The 24,430-nt window shown below is 35.4% G+C and overlaps 1 protein-coding gene across 1 annotated transcript in view; it reads left to right on the top strand.

Moving 5' to 3' along the window:
- The first annotated feature begins 749 nt into the window (after positions 1-749).
- Positions 750-24,430, top strand: part of LOC136038835 (sodium-dependent nutrient amino acid transporter 1-like) — a 93,416-nt gene continuing 69,735 nt past the window's right edge. Inside the window, exons 1-4 of the mRNA XM_065722247.1 lie at positions 750-968; positions 7,258-7,353; positions 9,907-10,183; positions 12,209-12,452. Of these exons, the coding sequence (XP_065578319.1) occupies positions 915-968; positions 7,258-7,353; positions 9,907-10,183; positions 12,209-12,452 (671 nt within the window). The 5' untranslated portion in view covers positions 750-914. The remainder of the gene's footprint in view (positions 969-7,257; positions 7,354-9,906; positions 10,184-12,208; positions 12,453-24,430) is intronic.

Here is a 24,430-nt window from a genome sequence, read left to right on the forward strand (position 1 = left end):
ATGGTGTGATTTTCGTTAAGATTAAATTACTTTTAGGGGGAGGGCTTTCCCCTATTTTCTAAAATGAGGCAAATTTTCTCAGGCTCGTAACTTTTGATGGGTAAGACTAAACTTGTCGAAACTTACATATTTAAGATCAGCAATAAAATGCGATTCTTTTGATGTAACTATCAAAATCTCCATTTTTTAGAGTTTCGATTACTACTGAGCCAGGTCACTCCTTACTACAGTTCGTTACCACGAACTGTCTGATGTAACCTTCATTTAGCCTTTAGTTGATATAATAGTCGAATCTAGGCTATATATTTCTATATTAGGGGGAGGGGTAAAGTATTTGCACGACATCCATAACCTACCCCCCCCCCCTATTGTGCAAATATGTAGCCCAAATTATACAAGTCCAATGCATTCTATCACCCATCACTTGTCTTTGTGGCTGTGAAACAGGTTTTCCGAAACGTAACCTACGCGTAATTCTTGAGCGTGTTTCTGTTAATTAATAAGGACCAAATATTTATTATAATGTTCTGCTGTCGTTTTAAATATGATAATATTATATTAAATTGTAAAATTAAATTGACCATACTTGTCGAGTTTCTTTTTAGTTATTGTTATTACGCAGCTAAACTCTTTCATGTAGTCAGCATCAACCTTCATGATGTGGCCAATAGAAATGTTAATCTCCTACGGTACTTTTTTTTACAATTAGCAATAAAGCTTGATATTATGGCTAGGTTATTTTTTAATATAGAATTTATAGTTACAAACCACTAAACAACTGTTTTTGCATACAATGAATGCAGTGTCGCGAATGGCACGCTTAATGCCGAAAAAATGTATATAAATCCACTCAAAAATATTTCGTTACTAGTGATTTGTTACTTGAAGAGTAAGCATTAGAAAACAAAATTCAGATGAATGTGCTATTTAATGCGGATAAGTCGATGTCGTCGACTTTAAATCTTGTGGTAAGCTTTTGTAATGATTGTAAGGTTAGTGGTTGGACCATCCATGGGGGTCAATTTTGGGGGATATTTGCCCTCCCCCCTTGTATTTAAAAAAATATCTCTGGAAAATGTTCATGGAAAAATCCTTTCGTTTAGTATTTTCAATAGAATAAATGAAAAAACGACAAAATTGTCCTCCCCCTAGGTTCTAAAAAATGCTAAACTTTTGCGAATTGACGTCTCTAGGGCTATGCTTTATTCAATGAGCTGTGCTTTCATGTAAACATGGACGTTTTATGTTATATTTCATCATTGTTTTAACTTTTCGCCGTATCAAGCCAGGGTTTCCACTATTCACCAAATTTTGGGTTTCCAGAACATCCCAAAAAAGGAAATTGTAGTCTCCAAAATCTCTACAAAAACTAACGTTGTAAGTACACAGACGTTAAAAAAAATGATATATTTAATTGTAATTAACATCGCTCTTTTGGGGAGGTTTGACGAAACCTGAAAAAAAATACTGAGGTAGGGAAAGCCCTGGCCTAAGCGTCACGTTGATTTACCAGCTTCGTCAAATATTTTAACTGTACCATAGAAAACACTCCAGTTTCAAAATATTTCTGAGAGTTGATGAATAACTGAAAATTACCCTGTAACTGATGCCCTGATTTAATACCTAAATTATTAAAACACAATAACGCCATATAGGGCGTTTTTCTTCAGCTGACTCTATCGATGGTTAATATTACTGTTGCGCAAATTTTATTTCACGGTTTCAAGATAACGATATTCTGCCATAGGTGAGGTTTGTCACATATGGAGGGAAGGGAGAGATTCATCTTTGGGTTATTTTTGCCAGGAGGTAGTTACCCTTCCGAAATTTCAGCTTTAGATTAACCCGAGACATTACTGTCTACTGGTAATCTTTACTTTTAACATCAATAACAGCATATACCCTATATGTATATACAGGTAGGTATATAGGGTGTAACAGCATATACCCTATACAGCGTATACCCTAGGGTATATACCCTAGTACCTTGTATTGATCCTGCCAGTCTTTGGTTTACAATGACATAATCAATACGGTTTGCTGTTTTAACATCACGCGAATACCACGTTAACGTATAGGGTATTTTATGAACGAATACGGCAATGGTTACAACTAGATTGTTGTAACCATTTATGACCAACTACCGACATTTTATGACCAACTACCGACAAAATTGCAGCTGTTTGTTGCCATTACCTAGATTCACCTAGGCTAGGATACCATCTATCCGCATTTCTACCGAATTGGATAAAAATACCCTAATAAAATACCATATTTCTACCTGGGACCCTGTCTATTTGCTCCTGTAACTGTAAGTAAAATTCATATGAGTCACTAGTATCTCCCTTAGTCGGCTCTACAGTGTTATATACTACAGTAACTGATACCCTGAACTTTTTAGTTATAAACGAGCGATTAGTATTCTATTATTAATACCTTCCCAACCTAAACAAAACTTAGCAGCTTCCTTGTTCATCAAGAGCCCTACTCCCTGTCTATGTACCCCATCCTTCCTGCCTGAGTAAAAATTCTATATAACCCAATTTCATGCTTCTTACCCCTTGGATATGAATCTCTGAAACTTCTAATAAGTTTAGTTCGAATCGTCTAAATCCGTGAGCCAGAATGTCGGTACCGATATTTATTTTATGACTTCGTAAGATTCCAAGTTCAATTTTCATATTCTTTAAATCATTGAAATTATTTTGGCCTCTGGAAAAGCAATGGTTCCAGATATCAGTGCAGGGAAGGGACCAACACATTTTTTCAAGCCTACACCGAAGCGCTTAGACCGGCTAGAATCTGATCACGCCTACAAATATTATGCTACTAAGGGGACTCAACCCATAGTAGAAAAATTAGCTGGGAAGAGGTTTTTCAGTCTGAAAACGCCCACCAAAGAAGAGCAAGCCCAGAAGAATTATTTATTAATCAGAAGCCCGTGTGAATGCTATATTGTTTACTAGGCTATAATTTCCTCGAGGGGCGCCACTCCTCAAGTGAAATATGTAAATATAAATACAAAGTCTATTCACCAACATGCGGAAACTACTCACTGGTACTGGAATTCCACTAACGGGAATTCTACTCACTACCCATTGGAACCCTACTATTTGATTTTACACATAAGGTTTTAAAGTTGGTTTTTGAAAATTTGTACGTTATAAAGCTAAGAACAGATAAAAACAGATCAAATGGGCAAAACAAACCCAAAAGTGCTACTAGCCCATTCACAGGGAATTACGTCGTTCTTGAGCCATCCTTGACAGGGAATAATGTCGATTTTTATTATTTATAAATACAATGCATAATTGAACTAATTATAAATACAAAGACTATTCATCAACATACGGATACTACTCTCTTGAACGGGGAATTCTACTATTTGATTTCACACGCAAGGGTTTGAAGTTAATTTTTGAAGATTTTTGTATTATGAAGCTGGGTTTTCAAAATTTGATACAAAATCTTACTATATTCAGTGGATTTAGAAGAACTGAACGTCATTTATTTGAACCCTCTCCTTCCAATCCACTTATTATAGTAAATTAGCATTGCACAAAACTACGATTGATCGAATATTTTCCCTGAAACTCAAATTATAACCCAACGTTTTTGTTCATAAAAAGAGAAAAGAAAAAGAAAGTTTACAAACATTCCTATGCTTTATCAACCGTTTTAAAACGAATATTAATTAGTTTAAACACATTTCATTATAAAAATGTTCTTATAAATGACAGAGTCAAAGAATTTAAATCTTACGTCAACTTAAGAGAGAGATGGTTCCATCAACCTAACTTTTTTATGGTCTCTTTTTTCTAGTTAGTAGGTTTCTAAGGATACCATTGTGTTGAATCCACTACTTTATTTTAAAAAAAACAAATTTAATGCCAATTTTTTGTCATTCTAATTTATATATGGTTGTAAAGTCAAGAAATAAAATCCATATGTATCATTCCTTTTTTTCTTCTTTTCTATTTTAGGGAATTGTCCAAGGAAATTAATTTTTCGTAAAATGAATCTGTCATGAAAATGAATTCTTGTGTCTGCGCCAAATTCAACAAATATTTGCGTCACTAAGTAAAAGAATGTGCTCCCTTATATTAATAAGCAAAAAACAATTTTTTTAAACTGAAAGTAAGCAGCGACATTAAAACTTAAAACGAACAGAAATAATTCCGTGTTTGAGAGGGGCTGTCCCCTCCTCAACACCCTGCTCTTTACACTAAGTTTGACTCCTTCTCAAAACTCTACTTTATAAAACAATAAAAAAAACTTTAGCGTAAAGAGCGGGGAATTGAGGAGGGGACAGCTCTCCACTGAAAAATCATCCCTTCATTGATAGATCCTCTTACGTAGCCCAATCCCCCTATCCCCATCAATAAAAACCCCTTGAAAATGTCTGTATACTCACCAATAACCAATACTATATGTAAACAATGGGTAAAGTTTATAACTTGCAGCCCTTCCCCCGGGGACTATGGGGGATTAAGTCATCTTCAAAGACATAGTTATTAGATATTTTGACTATGCTGAAAAAATGGCTATCTCAAAAATTTGATCCGGTGACATTGGGAAAAAACGAGCGTGGGAGGGGGCCTAGTTGCCCTCCAATTTTTTGGTCACTTAAAAACAGGATTAGAACTTTCAATTTCCGTTTGAATTAGCCCTCTTGCAAAATTCTTTGACCAATGGGTCGATACGATCACCCCTGAAAAAAAAAAAAAAAAAAAAAAGAAACAAAACAAATAGACACGCATCCGTGATCTTTTTTCTGGCAAAAAAAAAATACAAAATTCCACATTTGTTCAGATACGAGCTTAAAACCTCTGATGGTGTGATTTTCATCAAGATTCTATGACTTTTGAGGGTTATTTTCCCCTTTTTTCGAAAAGAAGGCAAATTTTCTCAGGATCGTAACTTTTGATGGGTAGGACTAAACTTGATGAAACTTACATATTTAATAACTATATTTTGTGACTGGTTGGTAATGATAAGATGAGAAATTCTGTAGTAATATTGTAGTTGCATTCTGTTTCCGTGATGAACTCGAGTGGTGAATTTCCACTTTTTTCCAACATTTCATTAGTAGGCCTAAATGTTTGTAAAAAAAAATCAATGCCATTCTACTGGTTTAAACTGGGAATTCAGAGACTCATAAATACCGACTAGATAAAAAAAAATAAACACATAATTATTTGCCTTCTTTTATAAGCCATTTTTTGAAACTCTATTTTTCTTAAATGATTACTCCGACCTCCGAAAGAGTATTTCAAATAATATACATAGTTTTAAGTGCATACTTGTACTAACCTGTATTGAAGTTCAGATATTTCTAAAGAGTTTGCCCTTTATTTTAAACTTTTAGCACAAATAGAGGCGGTGATATGTCATATAACGCAGAGCTTTATTTAGATGAAAATAGACAGTAAAGTGGCCACTACTTGCGGATTGAAATCCAGAACGTAAACACAATCCTGAAATACTATTTCGACAGCCTGAAGAAGTTACGATTTTGTAACCCATCTTTCTAATATCGAATGGAGGTCTTCAACTTCCAGTTAGTTTTTGTGGTAATACAGTGAGATTTTCGTGATAAATCTAAATTCAATTAAATAATTTTAGGTGGTGTTCGTCATCAATAAAATATAACAGAAATCACACAAAGTAACTGAAACTTTGTTTCAAACTTGTTTGGAAAAAGAAACAGACTTAATAATTAAAACTTATAACTCGAATATTAAAAACCAATTACTAAAATAACTTTAAAGTGATACAGTGTCCCAGCCCCAACCGGAGCAAGCTGTCCCAACCCCAAATCTGCCATTATGTTAGGAGGGGCATGTGCCCCCGGCACCCCTCATCTGAATCGGCAATTGAGCACAAAGTGTTCCAAAAGGTTATGCTAGATCAAACACATGAATTGCTATTTTATCCCATGTTTTGAATTTAAAAAAAAAAACTTCTGTTTTTGACAACCTAAAAAGAGGTACTTTTTGCGTTTCCGGTACTTTTTTTTAGCATATTTTTTGCTTTTTGAGCACAAAATGACTTTTTGAGGCTTCATGCCCACTAACGGTCATCTTAGATCAATAATATGACATGAGTTGGTATTTTATTTCGTATCTCTGATCAAAAAAGAAAATATTCTGCTTTTGACAACCTAAAAAGAGGTACTTTTTGCGTTTCCGGTACTTTTTTTTACACATTTTTTTGCTTTTTGAGCACAAAGTGACGTTTTGAGGCTTCATGCCCACTAAAGGTCATCTTAGATCAATAATATGACATGAGTTGCTATTTTATTTCGAATTTCTAATTAAAAAAGAAAATATTCTGCTTTTGACAACCTAAACTTTTTAGTACTTTTTTCATTTGCGGTACTTTTTTTAGCACATTTTATGCTTTTTGAGCACAAGATGACTTTTTGAGGCTTCATGCCCACTAACAGTCATCTTAGATCAATAATATGACATTAGCCGCTATTTTATTTCGCATCTCTAATTAAAAAAGAAAATATTCTGCTTTTGACAACCTAAAAAGAGGTACTTTTTGCGTTTCCGGTACTTTTTTTTAGCACATTTTTTGCTTTTTGAGCACAAAGTGACGTTTTGAGGCTTCATGCACACGAACGGTCATAATAGACGATAATATCACATGATTCGCTATTTGATTTAGTATTTTTAATTAAAAAAAGAAGTATTCTGCTTTTGACAACCTAAAAAAAATGTACTTTTTTATAGCCGATTCTACACTTTTTTACCACAAAGCGACTTTTTGAGGCTTCATGCACACTAAAGGCCATGCTAGATCAATAATATCACATGATTTCCTATTCTATTTTGTATTTTTAATCAAAAAAGAAAAACTTCTGCTTTTGACAACCAATAAAAAGGTACATTTTGTATTTTCGATACTTTTTCTCGAAAAAAGATGATGAAAATTTTGTTTTTGACCACCTACAAAGCTCCTACTTCTATCTGAAGCTCTGAGAGCTCAGGCATTTTTGTTGTTTTTGACCTTTTTGAGTGACTACTTTACTTTCCGATCATAAAATGAACTTTTGATGGTGCAGGCACCGTAGCGGCTAGTCAGTATTTCATTTTGTACCTTTAATAAAAGAAAAGTCAAAAAGATTTTTTTTTGAACACTAAAAAATTCGTTTGATTTGAGTTGACTGAACCTGGCAAATTTAGTATATTTTATATTGATATATGTCTATTTTATTTTTATTTGTTTCATTTTTTCTATTTATTTTAGAGACAAGAAGGTAGTAATGGACATGTAAATGAAGGATTTGTTCGAGACAGTACAACTGTATTAGACAAAGAGCTGAATAATGAACCCAACATCCAAGTAAGATATTTCCAAAATTTGATTTTTTCTGACTTTTATTTAATAAAATGCCTAATGCCCCCTCCCCTTCATTTTTCCATGAAAAAATCCCATCCCCTAAATTGCTTCTATTGTCTTTTCAATTGCCTGGTCATTCCAATAACCCTGTCCCCGAGATTTTTGCCTCCCTCTCCTAAGGTTTTAAAAATAACGTTTTTCAAATATATATTTTTTCGTAAATTCTTTGAAAACTTCACTTTTTGGTGTTTTCATTGAAAAAATTAAAACGTCAAAATGAAATCCCAAGATTTTAAAAAGTTCCCTTTTCCCCTGTCTCCTCCTCTTGTAATTTATTGAAATGTTGCTTTGGTCTTAGATCGATTCTTGAAAGTTTCATTCTTTTGGCTTAATAGTTTTCTAAGATTGTATCATCATTTACGAGACATGAAGCATAACTCAGGTATTTTAACATTTTCATTTTTAAGTTATGGTCAATAAGCTTTCGTCAAAATTTAGTTTTGATAAATTGGATCTTAAATTAAACATCCTCACAAGAAAGATATTAAGATTGAGTGTGGTAGTTATATAAGCATTTTTCGGTTTCTATAGCAAGCAAATTACTTAGCAAGATAATACTTATAAGAGTAAGATAAGCTGCAGGTAAAGTTTGAAGAGAATAACAGTATGGTATAAGGAAGGGAAAGGACGCATCAACCAAATTTTCACTTTTGGATTTATAATTGACAAATATCTGAATAATCAGATACCGAATAATATTAATAATGCTCATTTTTATAGGTTATGAAAATGTGTTCGATTCAGTTTATAGAGAAGCTTTTAGTTAAGGTCTTGGTCCTTTATGGTGTGGCATATAAGTATATTAAAGGGATTAGGGCAATTTACAAGAATAATATTGCTGCGATTAAGATAGGATGTGATATTAGTATTTGTTTTAGTTTGGAGTCAGGTGCTAAGCAGGGTTTTGTCCTATCCCCACCTATATCGATTATTTCAGTGGGGGGTTGTCCTCTGGAATACGGAAAAAGCTATAGGAAAATCAGATGGGAAAGTAAAACACTAATTGAAATAGATAGAGTGGCCTAATTGAAATATAGGCAAAATGAATTATTTTTTGGAGTTTTAAGAGTTCAGGGTACAAAAATAAGTTTGAAGATTAATGTGTCAAGCTTCAAACCACTTGAACCAATTGAATAAATGAGAATGATGTGTTTTTTTACAGCTACATCTTCTATACTAAGAAATCGGGGGGGGGGGGGGTGTGTGGATTTATTGATTTAAAATTATTTAAGATTAAACACTTCATATTACTAGTTAATTGACTAAATTATAAGAACATCTTTACAGAAAGAGTAATTCAGCTATTTTGTTGTATTTATTCCTTTTGTGCCCCGACTTATTTCTTTTATCCTAGTGTTATTTTCTTTTTAATCTGAAGATATGACTTTTATGGCTTAAATTTTTTCTATGTAAAGTATAGATTTGTAATTTCATTTTTTTTTAGACACCATGATGAAAATCACGTAGACCTGGTGCATTTTGTCTTTCTATACCTTAATACTACTTATCAAAATGTAAGTGCAGAACTTTGGGGTATTAACCTGCTCTCAAATAACATGGGATGAAAACTGGAAATTATTTTTTTTATGTTTCATTGAGGCAACAATGGTGAAACTTTGCAAAAAACTTCATAGATTTAGTAATCCGTAAACAATCACAATTTTGGGCATTAATTTACCTACGATGGAGGCGGGGGATAAAAATGTTTTAATTTTATGGTACTAGGTGCTTTAATGTGAATCTGCAAGGTCAGGGTTATGTGCTTATTACTAGAACATCGAAATAATTGCTTGCTCCACTTTGCTCCAATCAACTTAACCTTTATTGAGGATACAGCACAGTAGCACAACAGTACCTGTTTCAACAAAACGGAAATACAGAAAACTGCACAACACAATAGGAGAACTTCAGACTAACTTCTAGACCGCATTAAAACAATACATTTACATCAATAAATTTTGAGTGCACCAGATGACTGAAATATCGTTGGTAATTTTTTTTTGAAGAAAAAAAAATAGTACATACGACTAGGTGTGTCAATTGGCTTTCTTTTCTCTGGATCCCCCTTGAACTACTTGAACTCAAACTTCCTGCGAAACTAGGTGTTCTCACCTCCGCTTGCATCTGAAATTCAGATGTTACGTGGATCTAGGGAGACCCCCCTGAATTCTTCACGATTTTCAAAATACCTTTCATTTGGTGTTTTCATTAGAATGACTTTTTTCTCATATTTTGATTGAAAAAAATAGAAAACGAAACAAGAGAGTAGCCTCCCCCAAGAAATTTAGAAATATAGTTTTGTACCCCCCCCCCCCCCCCCATGCTACGCCTTCGTAAATTGAAACCCGGTTATACTGCTTAAATACTTATAAAATATACCTCTAAAAATGCGTGTCGTTGAGATCTATATAACTCGCCTAAATCTCTTTTAAGACAGTATTGAACATATTTTCTACTGCAGAAATTTCAAATCCATTGATTTGACTTTTTTTTTAGAAATCTTCTAAGTTAGATGTGGAAACAGGTGAAGAAAGAGCAAAATGGGGGAGTCCAGTGGAATTCTTGATGTCCTGCATTTCCATGTCTGTTGGATTAGGAAATATTTGGAGATTTCCTTTCACAGCCTATGAAAACGGAGGCGGAGCATTTATAATTCCATATTTGGTCGTTCTCTTCTTTATTGGAAAGCCTCTCTATTTCTTGGAAATGGCAATGGGTCAGTTTTCCAGCTACGGCTCTGTGAAAATCTGGGAAGTGGCTCCAATTGTGAAAGGTACGCCCCATTTTTTTCCAGCGATTAGGGCAGAGGAGGAGAGTTTGTACTATGTTCCTTTCGGGTGGGTTTGTCATTCAACGGTTTCCTAGTAATAGTTCTATTGTGATATATTCTAGACTCATTTGATCCACTGTTACGCTGGGGCTTTAATAATAAATTTCTGTCTCATTTCCTCGGTCTTTTAGTTTTAGTTTCGTAAACTCAAATTTAGCAGCAGCATTGCCACCAACGTCCCTGAAATGGAATCTGATTTCTGGGTTCACAAACCCACAAGTCAATACCAGTACTGTCACCACCTTCTATGAAAAAGCTTTTAAAGTTGTTTAAAAAACCGCATGCCTTCTTTAAATGCCGTCTTATATCAGCCTATGCTATGGCGTACTTAAGTTCTCTAAAATAGTCGAGAACATTACAGTGAAGCAAACGTACAGTAAAGTAATTGTAAAAGATACACGTACATTTAAGAAGAGCGTGAAACACGGAGAGACTTTTGAATGGTCCCAATTCCAAATTGGGTCTCTATGGCCCAAATTCCTCTGAAACGGAAGCTCCAATAATTTTCAAGTTGACTACAAAAAAAAAAACAACAACTAAGAACATGGTCTTTCCCACGGAAAGTTATGGCCATAAAGACCTCTTGGAACGGACAGTCTCTGACATATGAACGAGTAGAACCCATTAGAAATTAGAAAGATAGTTTTTAGGACAGACAGTTAGAGCTGAGCCTTTCAGATACTCTTTACATAGCTAATCTAACAACTGTTCCTTTATTAGTAATTAGCTGGTCATTTAGTCTGGTATGAGATATGTCTACTAATTAATTATTCCAATTAATGCCCTAGCTATAAAAGCAGAACGCAAGGTAAATTCCATTACAAATAGCGTTAAAGTTTGGACTATATTTTGTTTGGAGAAAATTTGGCGTTTTCTAAAAATGCTTTCGCAACCAAAACCTGCTTTTGTCTTTCGATTTGTTCTAACCAGTTCTAAACATCTCGCATCCAATTATAATAATTTATTTAACAATTAAGTTAACGAAAGCTAAATAAAACAATTTAATTAGGTTCAAAAATTTACTTGAGATACCAAGAACCTGTATAAAGTATCACATGGTCAAAAGATCACAGGGTATGGAAAATATTACCTCGACATCCTGTAAGAAAAAAACTAATCTTATTCAAGGATGATTTATTTCAATCTATTTGTGAAATCTCACTTCTAGCCATAATAACCTCTTCTATAATTGAATTATTGATTCAATTGGATACATGAAATAAATTAATTAAATTCATAGCTTTGTCGAAGATGAAGACGAATAGTGCTAAATGTTATCCATCTATATATGCCACAAAGGCCATAATTGGATTAACCCTTCTTCCTATAATATAAAAATATGTTAGAAGTAAGATTGGGGAAAGTTTGAAAGCTTACCCTTTGGATTGTTGTCCACTAGCCGAATTATTAGTCCTTAAATCTCACAGATGCCAGGATACCAAAGTGGAGATTAAAAAAGGGCCTATTTCTCCACAAAAAAAGTTCAGCAAAATCAACCCTAAAGGAACTTTTAGATGTTAAAAAAAACGTTTTAATAGTTAAAATAAACGTTTGGAAGGGTTTAAACACTCTGAAATTTGACACAGCATCAATACTAGTATTGCAAAATTTTCAGTTAAATCAACTTTTTAGTTTTATTTTTGAACCTTTTTAGGATGGAGGGTTGTCAGTAGCATCAATACCAGTATTACAAAATTTTCAGTTAAATTAATCTTTTAGTTTTATTTTTAAACCACTTTAGGATGGAGGGTTGTCAGTAGCATCAATACCAGTATTACAAATTTTTCAGTTAAATCAATCTTTCAGTTTGTTTTTGAACCACTTTAGGATGAAGGATCACCGTTGAACCTATGCAAAATGAAAAAAATCAAAATCAAGTGCTTAACTATCGAAAATAACTTCTTAATGTATTCAAACACTAAAATTGGTTAAACATAAACACCCAGTAACATCATTTTTTTCGCCCAGGAATTGGCTATGGTCAGGCGTTTGCCAATTGGTGCGTAGTGACATACTATACAAGTTTAATGGCGCTGGTTTCGTTTTATTTCATTGCCTCATTCCAAGATCCCCTGCCATGGACCTATTGCAACCCAGCATGGGCAGATGAAAAATGTGTTGATTCAAGTAAAAACCTAACAAATACCCCAATAAACCTAACAAATTCGTCAGTGTTTGGAAAATCAGAAAGTCCTTCCGATCAGTACTTTAGGTGAGTAATTTTGCGGTTTTGCCTCTTTTTCACCTCTTTCCTTAAACAATGTTTTAGTGAGGAAAAATTAGCCTTTTAGTATTAGCATTGAGTTCTACGTCCTCTATAACCTTTCCGGCTTAGACTAGAGACAAACTAAAATAACTTGATTACGATTTACCTACGTAGCATTATGTTGTTACACGATTTACATATGTATCCTACATAATGCAGTAAAGATTATGTTGGAATGCTGTTGCAATATCCTTTTAATAGCAGCTTGGAATATTTTTGATGTTGTACTTTATGAAAACTGAGTTTAAAATCAAAGTAAATGCATTAAAAAAAAAAATATCAAACTCAAAACTAGTTTTTAGATCTGACGCCCCTTCCTAAACGGAGAATTTTTAAGGTGTTTCTGCAACTTCAGAAAATTTCTGCATTCCTGCTATAACAAAATGGAATTGACTGCGCTTTCAGAATTATTGCATTTCAGTATTTAGACTTAACGCAATTTAGTAATTATTGGCCAAGCAGGTTATCCATACAAATAAATAGTACGTTGCAATGCTGTTACAATATTGTTAATAGGAGCCTAGAAAATTTTTGATGTTTTACTCTATGAAAACGTGCTTAGAATCAAAGAAATTGTATTTTAAATAAAAAACATTAAACTCAAATTTAATTGTTAGATCTGACGCTCTTCCCTAAGTGGGAAACTTTTGAGTTAACTCAGCAGGTACAGACAATGTCAGTGCTCCTGCTATAACAGATTATACGGCCCATATGGCCACACTTAAGAATCATTGTAATTCAGTAGTTTGGCCTAACACAATTTAGTAATTGTTGACCAAGTAGGTTATCCCCGAATGGGGTGGGGGGATGTCTTAAAGAAAGATTTAACGGAAATTGGAACTTTTTGGGAAGGTTTAAAGAGGAAGGTTTTGAATAGGTTAGGATGGAGAAAGTGCGTGCGTGGATTTGTTGGCCTCAGGCGGCTTGGTTCTACAGTAAGTTGTCAGTAGTAGTATTATTATTGAATTACCCTAACGTAAAAGAGTATTGTAATTCAGTAATTTAATATTACTTAGTCATTGGTCAGACGACCGATTCCTGTGGTCGATGACCTGGTCTCTTACTATATTTCTTAAAAAAGGCTGATAGTAACAAATTGTAATTTTTAAAAACACCTTAGAAATAATTTAAGGTCCCGAGACTTTGACTAACGTTTCTTCATGGCCTGACATTTTAAAGTGGAACAGCGTTAAAAATCAAATATTACGCGCTAAAAATCAATATAACCAAATCTGCCTTCCAATGCCAGTATTAAGAATCAGCGCTATGTCAGCACTTAGGTCAATACTAACAATCAATATAACCAAATATCTCTTCCAATGCCGTATCCATGATTTTGTTTGAGGGGAGGTTAAAAAAAAAACTTTGAAAACATGTCAATACCTCATTTATATACATTTTTCTTATACCTTCACGATCCATAAGAAAATTCGGAAGGGAGTTAACCCCCCTCCCCTGGATACAGCCATGCTGTCTTCTGAAATTCATTGTCCTTCATAAGTTTCCCTCGGTCCCTAATTGGAAGTTACGTCTTATTGACCTTCTCCCCCAATATCCCCTAGAAGTTTCAACTGGTTCCCTTAAGCCGTTCATTTTCGTTCTCGAGATACAAACACCAAAAACAAGAAGAACAATAGGGAATTTCTCAAGACAATGGGAAACAAATTAGAATGAATACTTCGGCCCTGTGTCCAAGGGCCGTCCTCAGCAATACAAAGATGTATAATAAAAACAACTTACAAGAGGATAAAATCAATAAAACTAAAATGAACAGTTTTTCAAAAACAGTCCCAGCATCCTTACCTCAGCGAAGTTCAACCAGGATTTGGTTGAGGTAAGGGTGCTACCCTTACCAGAGGTAAGGATGCTGGGATTGTCCAATATAAAACTCTTAGCAGTTCATTAGATATTGCAGGTACGCCATTTTGACACCGTGGAAGCACATAGTCTCTTAACCATTAGTCTCGTTAAATACTAAAATAAACCATTTTTACAATGTGGATGCACATAGTCTTTTTTTATTTAATTTAACATCCCCCACAATACTTCCTGGAAGTTTCAAATTAGTACCGTCAGCCTTTCGTGAAGTATACCAGATACGCCATTTCGATAACCTAAATGCGAATAGTTTATTTTTATGTAATTCAACATCCTTTTGAGTATTCTTTACTTTCAACCTAATGCCATTAGTCGTTCCCAAGATAGTACAGGCACGTCATTTGACGACCTGGCAGTCCATAGTGTCTTTTGATTTATCTCACTACTTTACCATGCATAAATTATCGGTCTCATAAAAGCTTATGGTAAAAAAAAGGCTATCTATGTCTAAATTGAGACAACAATTATTTAGCCCAATCCCCCTCCCATGGGGATCAATCCTCCTCCTCCTCCAATCCACACTGCCTTGGATAAGTGGTCGTCTGCCCAGTGAAGTTGAATGGAAATATCGCATAAATATTTACTTTTGGTACCGTAATTTCAATTTTGGATATAGCGGGACCTTTAGTTATGCTATGTTTATGATTTTATCTTAAATTAGAACCAAATTTAATGTTATTTTAACCGGAGATTAATACTTTAATTACTAATAAATAACTAGAAATTGGCACCCATCTAATTGGCACCCATTCCTTTAACACAGACAATTTTTTAGTACCGACCTTTCTTAATAATGGCTAAAAATAGAATTGGCAAAAATCTTGGCATTTATCGACAGAGATCAAAAGGGATTTTCAGAAACATAGCTTAAGCCCCTAAGATTTAAGGGAATGTCATATCAGAATCCCTATCGTCTTTAATCTTACTATTTTTATTTTTATCGCCTGTTACATTTAGACTAGATTTACATTGCTTAAGCTACGTGAAGTATTGAAATAGACCTTTCCCGTCAGAGCCAACCGAAGTGTCGTAGGAGTTAAACTTTAATCAGGAATGGTAGTAAGGGATGTAAAAAAAAATCATATTGTCTTTGTTGTCATCTGAACCTTAAATTTCTATAATATATATATATATATATATATATATATATATATATATATATATATATATATATATATATATATATATATATATATATATATTCATCAATATATATATATATATATATATATATATATATATATATATATATATATATATATATATATATATATATATATATATATATATATATATATTCATCAATATATATACAGTGCCAGGATATATGTTGCCAGTTCCGGCACGCGGTATATATGGATTCGCACTGTCATTTGTCTTCTAAACGCAGACAATTTGAGCCTTTTCTTGTTGTCATGATGTCTAAATGGACCTTAAATTAGAAGTGGTGCCTTAGTAAAATCTCATTTTTTTTATTGGACCTTTGACTTTTGCCTGGGCCTGTCTTTTGTCTTTATGAAAGACATATTGTCGAACCTTTGTTTCTTTAAATTGTTCAGGTGGTGGGAAAAAAATTTATGCTTTTGCCTTTCTAAACAGTGGAAGCAAATAAATTACTAAGTTTGAATATGTTAAATTTATATGGAAATAGTTTGATTCTTTAACCAAGGTTGTGCTCGATTTGGAATCTGTGATCCCAGGAACAGTAAGGAAGCATAGTTTTCAATTCTTCTCATATAATTTGTGTTGAAGAATAGATTTATTTAACTGGAGTTGCCTTATAATATTGTTACTAATTTATGCTCTTTGCTTGGAAGTAAAACAGCGTCATCTATAATAATTCTTAATAGCGGATTCTAGAGTGCGTTCATATTATTAAATTTTACTAATAAGCGAGCAGAAGAGGGGAGTTTCTTGTCGCAAGGGCCGTTGTACCTGCCGGGAGTGTGACTCCCTTAAACTGCGGGGATCAGGTAGCAAGAAACTACGCTTCCCTCGCTTATTAGCTTAAATAGCTTTGTATTACGTCGTAGTTTATTGAACTGGCTCCTCCCCTCGGACTTTGATTTTGCATTACGGATTGTGACGTGGCTGTTGCGATGGGGAGTAATGAGAAATTGGTTTGGAATGCGTTACTGAATTATGCTTTCCGTGCGATAAAAGCTGGTAATCGCTCGGAGGATATAGCGAAAAAAGCAGTCGAGTTTTTCTCAGAGGAAGCAATTGCAATGGCGAAGGAGTTATTGTGGCCCCTAGCAGGAATTACCACACGTGTTACTGCGCGATCGAAGAACACCGATGATATCCTGGACATATTAAAAGTATTTCGGGTTTGTGAAGATAAAAATATCTCGTTGCCGCGGTTTGTGATTTTCGAACCTGATGAAGTTCCGATAATCCCGGGAGAAGTGACGGCTACCCTAACCCGGAAAGTAAACGAATTGTGTGCTAAGTTCGATAGTTACGTGGATTCTAATCCCTCTCCTTCTGTCTCTGCTATGCCTGCGGCAGAAACCAACACGATCATGTCGAAACTGTCATATGCGGTTGTTTTGAAGAATCCCCCGAAAGATCTTTCGAACCCTAGCGCTCGGAAATCCTATCTGGACAGAGTATGTGGTGATACTAGTTCGAACATTGTGGAGCTGAAACCTAGGAAATCTGAATGGAGAGTAGTCTTGAACAACAAGAATGCTGCCGAGTCCCTGGCTGAGGCAGTGGGTAAAAGTGACTCAACTATAAGTGTTAAAGTAAAAACTCCCGCTTTCTTCGGAATAATCCGCCACGTTCCCACTGAAACTTCAGATGACGAACTGCGCTCAGTTGTACCGAACTGTGTTAAGGCCGTACAAATTGGTAGTACTCGGTCATTCAAATTACAGTTTGAAAGCAAAGCTCATCTCTTTAACGCAATGAACTCTCCGCCCATTTTTGGTTACGAGCGACTACCCATTACAGAATTTAAATTCTTACCGATGCAGTGCTACAACTGTCAGTCCTACGGACATGCAGCAAAATCTTGTGTAGATCCCCCGAAATGTTCAAAGTGCGGTGGAGATCATTCCAGCTCTCGGGACAATCCATGCCAAAATGCCCCCAAATGCGCTCTGTGTGGTTCTTCTCGACACCCGTGCTACAGCTTCCAATGTCCAGTAGCTCAGAAGCTAATTTCTAAACAATGATCGGTGATTCTATACGGGTTGTTTCATGGAACTTAAATGGTGGAGTGGTTGATAAAATGCCACTGTTAGAAGGATTGTTATGTTATAACGATGTACTCTGTGTGCAGGAACACTTCCTCTCGAATCAAGCCGTTAGTCTGCTTGAGCTAAACGATGGCGTCAAAGTATTTGCTACTCCTGCAAAGTCATCGGGCAGGGGAAGGCCGTCCGGTGGAATCGCCATTCTTGTTAGCAGCAGGTTAAATCCCATTCTGTATAAATCTTCAGACTTTTTTGTTGCTGTTAAGGTGCACAAAACTGTTATCCACTCTGTGTACATGCCAACAGACTACAGAGACAGTAAATCAGAAAAAAAAATTTAGTGAAGCCTGCAGTAAGCTATCGAGTTCGGTGGGCAGCTGTTCTAGCCAGGGCCTTGAATGTATAGTCGCTGGTGACGTGAACTGTGACTTGACTGATGAGTCTAACGCTCGAGCACAGATCCTCCTATCTTCCTGTGACGGTCTTCGTCTTGCTAACAATGATCTGTGTTTTACTTATATCCATAACTCAGGCTCGACTTCATCTCTCGACTTCATGTTAAGTTCCATCCAATCTCCAGCTTGCGGCAATTCGCACGTAGATCTGAGCGTAAGCGCGTCTGATCACTTTCCAATTATAAACACTTTTCGAGTAATTCCTGCCTCTCCTAACCCCCCAACTAATGAAAAGAAGTGGAAAATCAAAACTAATTGGAGTAAAATTGACCTGGCTACTTATCATTACGTATTGGATGAGATTCTCACAAAGATTAAAGTGCCGTTCCAATTACTACAGCAGAGTGTATGTATTCAAGATGAAGAGAAACAGCTGCTACTAAACATCTACTGTAGTGAAATATCTCACGCACTGTTATCTGCCGAGGCCGCTGCGGTCCCCATTCGTAAAGTCCGAGTGGGAACGGAAATTCCAAAGTGGTCCGAAAACCCTGCTCTAAGTGAAGCATGTGGTCGTGCAAAATTTTGGCTTAGGCTCTGGAACGAGTGTGGTCGTCCGAAATCAGGTGTTGTAAATGAAGTTCGGCTGTTCAGCAAACGCAGATTTGCTAAGATTTTGTCTAAGCATAAATGTGAAGTGATCGATCAACATAGTCAATTGATAAGTAATGATCCAAATGCTGTGTGGAGATTTCTTAAACGTAATGGTGATCAGAATAGTGTCGAACCTGTGATCTCTGAGCAAGATTGGGTGTCCCACTTTACTTCTGAGTTCTCTCCACCCGAACAAGATCTTGAAGATAAATATGAAGTCGAACTTGATAAGTTCATGGAATTGCCTAGTTCTGGTGTTGGCTACATAGTAACTGTTCCTAATCTGATTCGTGCAATTTCAAAATTAAAAAAGAAACAATCGAAAGGTGTCGACAAGTTGTGTGGGTTGCATCTTGTACATGGTACTGCTGGTCTCCTGAGTCATTTAGAGCTTCTATTCCAAATTATCTTTAATTCTGGTCTCGTTCCCGACGTTTTTGGTACTGGAGTAATTACACCTATTTTGAAAAAAGGGAAAAATCCGTCTGAATGCGTATCTTACCGCCCTATAACTGTTTCGCCGGTTTTATGTAAGCTTATGGAATTGCTAGTTATAGATCATATTGCTTTTCAATGTTCTACCCCCGATAATCAGTTCGGATTTAAAAAAGGTGTTGGTCGCGAGCACGTCCATTATATTCTTGCTAATATATTAATAGAAGCTGATGAACTGAATGAATCCCTTATTCTAGCGAGTCACGATGTTAGACGTGCTTTTGATTCTGGGATACATCCCCAGTTATTAGTGTCTGCTCATAAACGTGGTGTGGACCGATCGGTTATTTTGCCTTTTCGGGATATGTATAAGAAGCTTCGAGTCCAAGTTAAAGTCCCGTCTCCTAACGGGCCGATTGTATTACCAAATGCTATTCCGGTTAGAAAGGGCATTAGGCAGGGTGCAATTTCGTCACCCCGGTTGTATAATAATAGTGTTCTCGAGGCCCAAAAGTTAGTGCAAATGAGCTGCATTTTCCGAGGTTTGGATGTAACATTACTTAATTACGCAGACGATATTTTTAATTTAAGTAGATGTTTGTCTCGTATTGAAGAAAATTTTCAGATTCTAGATGATGCTTATAGAGAGATAGGCCTATCTTTTAATGCAAGTAAAAGCGAGATTGTTGCTTTCAATAGGAGAAATGCAGATTGTATAGATCTTGCTGTCAAATTTGGTGCTCAAGAGGTTCCACTGTCTGACTCCATAATGTACTTAGGAATGCCTATAGGTCATAACATGGCATCTACACGTGCTCGCCAAATAAGTAATTTCGCAGAAAAGGCACGTAAGGCTTACGGGGCGCTATCTTCAACTAAAGCGAAATATAATCGACAAATTCGAGCTAGGCTATATAATGCACTGGTGATCCCACACTTTCTGGCTTTATCACCGTTTTGGCATATATTTAGTGTTAGCGATAAAAGAAACCTTCGATCACTTTTTTACAAATATGCAAAATTTCTTTTAAATACCCCACCGTGGGTTAAAAATTCCAAGATGTCTGCAAGGTTCGGTATCACAGATCCGATTGCTGCTGTGACGAAACGTCGTTCTGAATTTTTGGGGTCGCTTGGGCCTAGTAGTCTGGCAATTGCAATTCGTCCTTAGTGAGTTTTTGTAATAATGTTTTTATTTATTGGCGGTGTATCGTAACGTTTGTTTTTGTTTTTGCAGTTAAGTGTTTTTTTGTTTTTTTTTTTTTTTTTTCTTCTTCTTTATACTCCATTCGTGCCATTTGTGGTTTTGTATCGAGTGGGTGAATAAAATTATCTATCTATCTATCTATATACCGCCAAACCTTAGTTTCTTTTAATTGTTCAGGTGGTGGGACAAAAACTTCTTCTTCTTCCAACAATTTATGTAGTCCAGGTTTTTGATTTTCAAAGTTACGGTAAGCTTTGATGACCTTATCTATGTCAAATTCCAAAACCTAATCATCGTCACTATCATTTTTAATTTGTTTGGTTCGTTTTACCTTACCTTATCCATGTCAAAATCCAAAACCTAATAATCGTTGCTATCATTTTATTTGCTTGGTTCGTTTTAACTGCCCTTATCCATATCAAAATCCCAAACCTAAAAATCATCCCTATCATTTTCAATTTATTTGGTTTGTTTTACCTCGGCTTGTCTCTCGTCATTATGAAATACATATCGCCGAACCTTTGTTTTTTCTTAACAAAGGTATGGTAGGCACTGATGTGCTTATGCATGTCAAAATCCCAAACCCAGTCATCAGCGCTATCATTATCAACTTTGATATGTTTTGATTCTCGCTGTCCGGGTTGATTTTCATAGACTTGCTCACATGTTTGGTGCCACATGTCTTCTAACCACGTATGTCTTTGCTTTTCATTTTCATTTTGACTTTCTGACATGCTTGGTATCGAATATCTTTAAACTGCGTGTGCATTTGACCTTCATTTTCATTTTTTACTCGCTCACAAGCTCGGTGTCGCATGTCTTCTAACTGCTTTTGTCTTTGCTCTCCGTTTTCATTTTTGACACCCCACCGCTTTTCTTCTAACTGTGTGTGTCTTTGCTCTTCAATTTCATTTTTGGCTCGATCACTTGCTCGGCGTAGTATGTCTTCTAACTACGTCTGCCTGCTCTTCATTTTATTTTTGACACGGTATAATTGTTGTTTTAGCGTATCTTCAAACCACGTATCTTCAATTGTTGTTTTCACGTATCTTAAATAATTGATGTGTTGGAAACTCAACAATCTTAATTACACTATGCATGACGTCATATAAAAAAACTCTTATGTGATGTCATAAGAAATGAATATATGATGTACTAACATATAACATGGCATCATTTAGATAAACTGTAATTAAGGCTCTTAACGATTTTCTCAGACTTCTGACCTATCTAGAGGGTTTTTTTAATGCTAGAATATCCCAAGCAAATTTTCTCGAAATTTTTAAATTTTCCCTATTTTTTTTAATTTTTCAGATTTTCAAATTTTGAAATTTTCAAATTTTTCTCGAAATTTTCAACAAATTTTCCCGAAAAATATGGAGCCTTTTTCAAAAACCTACATAAATACATACCTAATTATTGCTCACTTATAAACCATTACTAACAACTCACAGTAGCACTAAGTTTCCTGAGGCCAACACAGCTACGCACGCTCCTCTTCCATCCCAATCTATTCAAATCCTCCTTCTTTACACCCTGCCAGAAAGTTCCTATTCCCTTTAAATCTTTCTTTATGAAATCGTCTTACCCCGGACGAGGACGACCTGCTTTCTGTTTAACCCTGGAGGTTGGCCGAACGGACAATCTTCAGCAATTCGTCATCCTTCATCCACAGAACGTGCCCTAGCCATCTCTTTCAAGTTTCTAAATCCTCTTCCTTGGAGTAAATTTTCTTCTAAATATCTATTCTTACTAGCATGCACTTTTCAGTCAAACAGTTCGTGGTATCGAAATGCAAGCAAGGAGTGACGCGGTTAAATAGTAACCAAAACTATAAAAAATGTCAATAGACATATCAAAAGAATTGGCTAATTATGATGAATCCAAAAAATTATAAAGTTTGTTATGTTTAGTGTTATTCATCAAAAGTTACCAGCCTGAGAAATTTTGCCATCAGATTCAGTGCATCCAAGAACCTTATTGCAGAAATTTAAATCTCCCGTTCTTAAAAATGGGGAGTTTTGCACTTTTGTCTGAAGGAACTTCATGGATGCACGTTTATTTGTTTGTTTGTTGCTGTTTTTTTTCCCCAGGAGTGATCACTTCGAACCATTAGTCCTAGAATATCGAGAAAAGGCACATTAGAACAGAAATTAAAGTTTAGTGCCCTTTTTAATTGACCAAAAATATTGGAGGACAACTAGCCCCCCTCCCACTTCATTTTTTCCTCTAAGTCGTCCGATCAAAATTTGAGATAGCCATTTTGTTCCCTGTAGTTGAAAAGCTCACTAATTATGCATTTGGGGATAACATAACCCCCACAGCCACTAGGAAAAGGTTTGTAAGTCATGGAATTTCACCTTTGTTTATGTATAGAATCTGTTTACGGCTACTATACAAACATTTTTTGGGGAGAGGGGAGCATAATTTTACGTGGGAAGGGATATTTCTGGGGGTGAACTCTCCAGGGGAAATTTTTAAACTCAGGGGAGTTGAGAGAAACCCTTTATGAAATTAATTTTGTTTCTATTATTTTCTCTTTGCTAACTCTGTTTTACATTTGGAGGTGTTCCGGGGGATTTATCAGGGGGTTATTTTCAGCGTATGTGGGTTTGTCACAAAAAATTCCACGGGAGAGGGAATTCCTATAGTGATCGGTAAAACGATTAGAAATCAATGTATCGTCCAAATGGAAATATCATGGGGAAAATTTTTCAGGCTGAATCATCCACAAGAAATTTTACGGTATAGGGGGATTTTCAGCAAGGATGGAATCGTCCAGAAGGAATTTTACTGAGGAGGGGGGTGTATTTTTCTAGGTAGGAAATTTCCATGGAGTAGTTTCCCGTGAAGCGAAGGAATTTTTCGTGGAGGATGAGCCAGATATAACGGCATTATTTAAAAAGTCAGAATTCAATTAAAAAATAAGTTTTTTCTTTAACTGAGAGTAAGGAGCAATATTAAAACTCAAAATGAACAGAAATTACTACGTAGATGAAGTGTGCTGGTCCCTCCTCAATACCTCACTCTCTACGCTAAAATTTTAAACACAAGGGCCGTTTAATTAGAATAATGAGCTTTTTTTTAATTTCTAAGAAAAAATTTTGCGTGAAGAGCGAGGTATTGAGGAGGCAGCCACCTATGAAATCTATTTGGTACTATCAAGCTATCTGTCATATTTCGTAATCATACTAGTATTGATAAACACTACTAAAAATAAAAGAAACGTATATCAGTCACTAGAAGTGCATAATCCCTTGTCCCTGAAGACAACCTTGGTCTAATAGCCAATTCTTAACTGAAACTTCCTCAGTTGTCTTCAAAATCGGTTTTTCAAGTGCTTTGGTTACTAACCCAGTAACCAAAAATATGAGTACGCTTTAACAAACTCTTCTTACTTCCACGTCCCTCTTCGCACTAATAACACTACTACAGCTACCGCTACCAGCCATATTGACCAATGCAATCTCTGCAACTTCCAACATTCTGAAGTTCGTTTGTAGACTTACTTCCCTATTCTTCCAAACTTTTTAGCTGTGGAAAATTACCCTGGGTCTTGGCTATTTTGTTTTAACATCTTCACAACGTCTAACATCTTTACTAATAATACTACCCAGGTAAATGAAGCTATCTACTTGATCAAAAATTACTTATTTACCTCCATTAATTTATAGTCTAAGCGACCCGTTTTTATAAATATTAATGCTCAAGCCTATTCTGGCCCCCTAAACCCTCAAACCTTAAAAAAATTATTCATTTTGCCAACATTGACACTCATCTATGACACTATGACATCTCAAATTATCAGCATAATCTAAGTTGAGAGAGTTTACCATCCCATTTCATTGAATGACCTCCTATGGCCGTTGCTGTGCTCCATGGGAGAAATTTTATTAAAAAAAAAAAACAAAAAAAAAACATGGGAATAGATATAAACGAGAATAGAATATAGCCTATTTAACTCCTGATTTAACACGAAACGAGCTTCTAGCCTCACTTCCTTCCTTAAGCAGTGCAATTTTGTTCTCTTACGTAGCAATAATTTATCTTTTGTATTTTTATGATTTATCATGCAAGGATAGGACCTTCACTAAAGATCTTCTATCGGCTCAATCAAACGCCTGATCACAATCTATAATAATTAGGGCTAAA

This window comes from Artemia franciscana, chromosome 18, assembly GCF_032884065.1.
Source record: "Artemia franciscana chromosome 18, ASM3288406v1, whole genome shotgun sequence".
NCBI classification, from domain to species: domain Eukaryota; kingdom Metazoa; phylum Arthropoda; class Branchiopoda; order Anostraca; family Artemiidae; genus Artemia; species Artemia franciscana.